The 7,485-nt window shown below is 34.9% G+C and overlaps 1 protein-coding gene across 1 annotated transcript in view; it reads right to left on the bottom strand.

Moving 5' to 3' along the window:
- Window positions 1-5,004, bottom strand: part of LOC109210952 (pre-mRNA cleavage factor Im 25 kDa subunit 2) — a 6,178-nt gene extending 1,174 nt beyond the window's left edge. Inside the window, exons 1-4 of the mRNA XM_019374437.1 lie at window positions 4,675-5,004; window positions 4,422-4,467; window positions 1,058-1,151; window positions 783-856 (exon numbers count right to left, since the gene is read on the bottom strand). Coding sequence (XP_019229982.1) covers window positions 783-856; window positions 1,058-1,151; window positions 4,422-4,467; window positions 4,675-4,793 — 333 coding nt within the window. The 5' untranslated portion in view covers window positions 4,794-5,004. The remainder of the gene's footprint in view (window positions 1-782; window positions 857-1,057; window positions 1,152-4,421; window positions 4,468-4,674) is intronic.
- Between the last annotated feature and the right edge of the window lie 2,481 nt (window positions 5,005-7,485).

Below are 7,485 nucleotides of genomic sequence, written 5' to 3'. Positions count from 1 at the left end.
GGGGGGGGGGGGGGGGGGGGGGAGGAGACAGGGAGAGATGGAGAGTGAAGAGAAACCAAAACACTTCAATGAAGATCAATAGTTTGATGGTGGACCTTTTAAGTTGCTATGTCACAGGAAGATGGATAAACTGAAGAGATGAAAGAGAGAGGGAGACAGAAAAGCCAAACACTTCAATGTATATCAATAGTTTGATTAAAGGTACCTTCTATGAAGCCACCAAAAGCTCGTAAAGATATTACATCAGTAGAAACTGAATCGCAAACAGCTAAAAGTATATTTAAAGCTTAGGAACATACTAGATCTCTCAAGTTCAAAAATCGGACAGGGTCAATTAGATTACTCGCTGTGACACGTACAAAAGAACCAACATAACTGAGTCCAGCCACATTTGAAATAGACACATAAATACCACAACATTCCCAACTAAAAGTCTAGGGTGTGCTATGATGTCACGCTATCAATTCCCTCAGAGTGAACTGCACCACCCTTTTAGACAAAATAGGTCAATCAAAATGAGACAGAAGAAATATTTCATCACCCACCTCCACACAGCTGCAACAGTGGATCAACATGAATGATACTAAAATGCACTTCAAAATTAACCATGCGGTGAACTTTCACTTCTATACAGTAAAAAGATGCTTAATACTATCCTCCTTGTTTCATTTTTCATTAGTGTCATACAACATAAAGTGTGTTGGATACCTGTACGCCCCTGCATCTTTGTCCTGTACAAAGAAAAAAAAGCTACTAAAAAGTGCAATAGGCACCAAAGTTACCTGCCAATCTGGTTGAAGGCCAGGAGAATTAGCTGCAAGCTTGCTGGAGAGTTTCCTTTTCAAACCGTCGATTTCTGCAAACAACCAAAGAGAAAGAAGAACAGCACTGAAACTTAAGGGTATACTATACAGAAAAAGCTAACGGAAGGGTATATCTAGGTAAAGTTTAGCAAGAAACTCATGACTTACAAGAAATGTAAAGAGAAAGTATTATAAGGATAACTTTTGATAGCTATGATAAGAAATAATGTATCACAAATTAGACAAGAATATACCATTTTCTCCTGGCTTTAGACGTCCACCTGGAAGTTTGCAAAATGTGTTCCCGATTTGCAGAAGAAGAATATGAGGATGATTATGTTCTTGTACCTGTGAATTTGAGGTACAATTATAAATGATATTTGATAATCAGTCTTGTTTAAAAAAAAAACTTCTCCCAATCAAATTGATTTATGTGCCAAATTAAGTAGTTTCATATCTTTGCCAATCTATGACTACAGAAATTCTATGAAATGTAACAGCTTCACAAGTTCAATAATATGAGCTAGTTTCTTTTTCTTTTTTTAATTGATAATCGCATGAGCTAGTTCTTTTAGACTTGACCCCCCACCCCCCACCCCCAAAAAAACAGCCTATAAGTCATCTTAAATTCTTAGTTTGGTGCGCATAAATTCATTATTTTCCTATCACAAGAGTATAAGCCAACCCAAAATATAGCTGCAATTTATGCTGGGTACAACAATCTTTTTCCTCCCCTTCCATTAATAAATGTTGAGACCTGCTAATAATAACCTCTATGAAGGAAATTTATTTTTGATCAGGCAAAAGGTGGATCTTCTTAATGCGGGATGTTTTGTGCAGCGGGTTGCCCGCAAAAGTGGATATTCATTACTCAGCATCCAGAAAATGCAATTGCAGTACAAAAGCAGAGAGCTGCCTCACATTCTTTCTCCTATCTAAGAAGCTTACAAAATCCAGAAATATAAGTGCTTTATTTACATCACAATGGTTAGACCAAGCAAAAAGGTTCAACAAGCATCTACTCTGCTCACTGCTGTACATGAAGGGGTTGACACTCCATCAAAGCAACTTTGATCCCTCTCCTTCCAAATGCTCCAAATAACAGAGTGCACTTTTACATCACAATGGATACACCAAGTAAAAAGGTTCGGCAAGCATCTTGTCTTTGGTACATGCATTGGGGCTGAGAGCCTGAGACTCCATCAAAGCGCCTTACCTCCTTCCAAATGCTCCAGATAACAGAAATGGGACCATTTGCGCTCACAAATGCTTCCTTCAAACAACCTGGTAACACCCAATGTAAACCAAAAATGACAAAAACATGTCCCAAACCATCTTTGCTACAGGACAATGGAAAAAAAAAGCTACTGCAGACTGCTATACCCCTTTTTCTTAAATTTTCTTGAGTTAAACAAGCCACTTTTCTGGGTGCGTTTTGTCTTCCAAATTAATTTCCAGGGCCAATCTTCAAAATGTTACACTAACTAATTTTCCAAAAAATTCCTTCAAAGCTTCCTTTCTCTTTTTCTCCCCACTGTAGGTAGTCTCTCTCCTGCCTATTATGCGTACATTTTGAAGTTTAGCTAAGAAACTCAGCATCCTTTCAATCTCCCAGCCTTGGCAGGGGCTTCTGAATGTTATGTTCCATGAGTAGGGGCTTCTGAATGTTATGTTCCATGTGTGTCTCTCTCTCTTAGTTGGCTAACAGCAGCTTCAGGGTTGTTCAAACATAAACAGATCTGAGAATTCCTCCTTTAAGCTATTGCTACCTAGCCATTTATCCCTCTAGAAGTAAGTATTTTCCCCATTCCCTACCTCGGGAAATTTATTCGTCAGTTAAAGCATTGAAAGTCATATGTATCATGGATATATTACAAAAGCATGCAAACCTACATCCAAAAGCATAAATCATCTTCAGCCTTTTAACAAGGAATTGCTACTCAATCACAGCCAAATTGAAGGAAAGGTTTGATCAATGAAAAAGTGTACTCAAGCACTCTGCCTACACATCTCTTATTCTAGCGAACTTGCACAGTTCACCAGCTCCACCAATTGTAAGAAAATTACTCAAGAAGTATGGGAGATGACTCCCTAGATCAATCAATTATCCCTCAATCCCAAATTAGTTAGGGAAGGTTATATAAATCCTATTTATTCATTCTGCTCTATTCAGGAGGTTCTCTAATACAAGAAGTAATTTACATCTCATATTTATCCGTGTGCTGACATAGAATCTATAATCAGACTAAAAACACTTAGATAACAGTGAACCTAGCGTGGGAATAACAACACTAAGCTTTAATCCACAACTAAATGAGCAGCATGTAGATCCTTGAATTCCGTTGTTCTTATAACTAATCCATCTTGGTTCGAGAGATTGTAATTTTCTTTTGTCGGGGCAACTTCTGTTGTCTACCTTGTATTATTTCAGTAACTTGAATCATCTTTTGTTTTTTGATAAGGTAAGATTTTATTAAAGAGGTACCAAGACAGTACAAGTTACATCAGTCCAAAATCTGCCACTAACATAGCAACTACAATCCTCCTATCTCTTCTAAAAAGTCCAAGTATTGCTCCATAGTTTCAATAGTACTTCTATTACACCAAAAATACAAGTTCAAAAGACAGCTATTTACAATTCAGAAAACATGTTGTCTTCTCCTTCAAGACAAACACTATTTCTTTCCTGCCATATTATCCATAAAACACACAAAGGAACTGCCCTCCATACTGTTTGTTTCCTTTTTGCCATTTTCTGATGATGACACTCTTCCAACAAGCTCTTAACACTGTTAGGCATTACCCACTTAATGCGGTACATGTTTAAAAAGAGCTCCCAACACTGTTTTGCCACCCTGCAATGAATAAAGAGATGACTGACTGTATCCATTTCTTCTTCACACATATAACATCTGTTGCTTAGAGAAAATCCTATTTTTTGCAGATTCTCCTGAGTAAGACATGCTCCCTTTGCAGATTGTCCTCCCTCTTTTTTCAGTAACTTCAATCATCATAGTGTTGCATCTATGGGGCAATGCATATGGAAGTCTACGGAGGACAGGATGAAACTATTTCAGGTGATCTTCTCTTTTTTATCCTCCATATGTACTACTTTTGCATCCTCTGTTGTATGTGGACATATCTATTTAGTCCAATTTTGTAAAACCGCATCCATTTTCACATCTATAATTATACAAGATTCACCTAGTGGATGAGTTAGGCCTTAAAGTGCCAACATTCAATACCATACACATTGTTGGTCCCACAACTATTCTATAGAATATACCTTTCATTTATTAGGTATCTTCATAACAATACTCTTTTTTTCTTTTTCTTTTTAATTGACTGAGAAATCCGTCACCAACTCCAAGCTTTGAAACTCGGGGATAATGGGCCCGCTCCTCTACCCTTCTCCACTCCATTTTAACCATCCTATTCTAATTCTAATTTACATCTTCATCTATTCATTCTCTAAGACTAAGTCAAATATATGAGAGTTGTCTCCATTTCGGGAATTGGAAAATGCTGGTGGTAGTAAATATAAAAAAGGAGTGAGATTTAGAGCTAAGGCAAACCACAAGAAGCATTTAAATAGAGATAAAGGATGGAGAACCATACCAAGAGAATTCCTTCAACACTTGTCCTCATACCCTCCTTCATGTAGCTGCAAACAGTATTGTTAAGGCAAATTATTGGAATCAGATGAGTCCAAATGGAACACAATAAATATTGAAAATTTAATATAACCAACCCGACTTATTAGGGATTGAACCGCAACAGTAATAAGGTCCAAGAGGTTTTTATCTAGGGTTTTAAAGAATATTTGGTCCAAGTACAAAGACTAAAAAATTGAAGGACAAAAGGAACGTACTTGAGTTTCATGCGAGCAAGGCGATCAGCAACAGAAGTGTCCTTCTCCATTTTAGGCTCTTTAGTGCCAAAGGTATAGCTAGAGAGCGGGTATGTGTTCACTATAGCTGACGTCACCATTTTTATGGCTTCTTCCAGCAAACGGCGAGGCAGAAGATTCCGAGGCGGATATATACTTTGTTTCTTCCGTTTTCTTTTCTACTGAAAAAGGTTCATCATCCCTTGATTTGCCATTAAATCTTGATGCTTCTGGACTTGGTGCGTGGTGCTTCTTTATTTTATCGTGGATTCGTCAAACGGGTCTAGTAATTTCAGTGGGTGCTTTTCAGCTTGTTTGGATGGTTATATATATTTATTTTTTTTTTGGGATTTTTACATACTTATATACTATTGAAAACTTTATTATCTTCCATACTCATGTTTTAATTTAATTACCTCCTATATATAAATTTATCAATTATATACACTTTGCAAATTCCATACTCATGTTTTAATTTAATTACCTCCTATATATAAATTTATCAATTATATACACTTTGCAAACAATTGGATGGTTTGGAGTTTATATCTCAATTTTGAGGGTATTTTGGTGAAGATTAGACTTGATTTTGGCTGAATTTCATATTGAAACTCGAAGAAGAAGACATGACATACATTATACATACGAAATTGTACTACAGTTTTAGTAAAATTGTAGAAAAATTGTATTCTGTTGTTTATATATTTTTTTTATTTAAATATTGTATGAAAGTTGAACAATATTTGTGTAAAAATTGTATTTAAGTTGTATTATATTGTAGTTGTATATAACTGGGTAGAAATAATATACGAAGTTGTAGATAAGTTGTATAATATATTATTAGTTGTATGAAATTTGTTTTTACTATGTATAAATTAGATACAAAATATATAAAAGACATGTTGTATAAAATTTGTATAAAAATTGTATTTACGTGGTATAATATTGTAGTTGTATATAACTGGATAGAAATAATATATGAAAGTTGTAGATAAGTTGTAGATAGGTTGTATAATATATAATTATTATGTATATATTATACTTTTATTTTTTCCATTAATTTCAAAATTGTCCAAATGCCTAATAATGTGTATTTCAGGTGTTGGATGGGCAGAAGGTGGTTCCATCGAGGGCCAAGGAGTTGGATTTTCCATTCAAATACCGATATATCAAAGACGCTCTGAAAGCAATCATGTTCAATTATTCATCGAGGGCCAATGAGTTGGGTTTTCCATTCGACTGTAGTATTTATTTTACTTGATCTTCAATTGTTCTTGATATGCAAATTATCCTACTAAACGATCAATTTTAAATTTGAGCCGCATGTTTTCATGTGTTTTGGAATTAAAAATAACAATTCATCTGAAATGCCTACCCGTTCCTGAGGATTCTTCAACAAAGGGAATATCAGACAGACAATGCTATAAGTAACAGACTAGTAAACATTTTTTCGTTTACTCATATCAGAAAATATTTTGTCAACAAAAATGCTATGAAAAATAATACTACAGTTTTCGGTGCAAAAAGTTATAAAACACATCTCAGGGATTAGATTCCCTAAATATAAGTTCAATCTGATAAGAAGAGGGGAGAGAGGAGAGAAAAAAGGAAAAGGGTGTAACTAAATCCCTTGATTGAAGGCACAAATAATGGATTGAGAGCCTTTTAAGGTGGATTGTATATAATTTTTAACTAAAATGTGTTTAGGTCAGGTAAATACCAAAACATGAACATTTTTCGTAATAAGGTTTCAAATAGTGTATAGGAATGAAAAATTCTTTTTTTTTGTTTCCCACCCAGTGTCTGGTACCAACATTGGAGCCTGATTATATCCGGACTCGCGCCGCGTATGGCCGCATTCGGGGGAAAGCGCTCCCTACCAAGGATTTTTCCTTACCCAGAGCTCGAACTCGAGACCTCTGGTTAAGGAAGGAGCAGTCCCACCCACTGAACCACAACCTTTGGTGGTGTTTGGATGGTTATATGGTCATTCGACCTTTTACTTTATTATTTTATTATTATTAAATTATTTTTTGTAATAATGAAATTATTCAAATTTATGTATGTATTTAAAAAGTCATTAAATTAATTTTGTGATAAAAACATCACTCAATTTAGCAACACATTGCTGTATGTGTTGTAATTAATGACGTTATGTAATACTTAAACGAAGTTGAGTTATTTTATTATTACTACTTATAGAAAAAGTCAAGTGGCTTTCTAAGATATTAAGTAAAGTTGAATGATTTTTCCTTATAAAACTAATTTAATGACTTTAATATAATAATATAAAAATTGAGTGATCGTCCATAAAATCAACCTAATGTTTGGATGATTATTACCCATTGTATTATATTGTACTCCTATTATTAAATATTTGTTTTGATTTTGATCTAAATGTTATCATATTGAATTATTGAATTCATCGTTATGGAACGGTAAAATCAAATAGAATACATAATAGAGTTAAATAGAAAAATACCGTGAAAGGTAAAATAAGATTGATAATATATACCCATAATAAGTAAATGCATAATGAAAAAATAAATAAGCTAGAATTGATTAAATGTGTATATGGTCAAAACCGAGCTCGCCCTTCGTATGACCAATCGAGACCGGAACATGATAGGTCAAGGTTCAACCTCGTGTTATATCGGGTCATGGTGAAAGTCAGATCGTTGAGCTTGTGAACCAGAGACCGATCAAGATCGAGATCGGCCAAGATCGAGACCAAGCAAAATAGAGATCGAGCAAGACCAAGGGAAGTTTACCTAGACGAGTAACGGAAAGCCG

This window comes from Nicotiana attenuata, unplaced genomic scaffold, assembly GCF_001879085.1.
Source record: "Nicotiana attenuata strain UT unplaced genomic scaffold, NIATTr2, whole genome shotgun sequence".
In the NCBI taxonomy this organism is placed as follows: Eukaryota; Viridiplantae; Streptophyta; class Magnoliopsida; order Solanales; family Solanaceae; genus Nicotiana; species Nicotiana attenuata.
The sequence above is the reverse complement of the archived record's forward strand: the minus strand, read 5'-3'. Positions and strand labels throughout refer to the sequence as shown.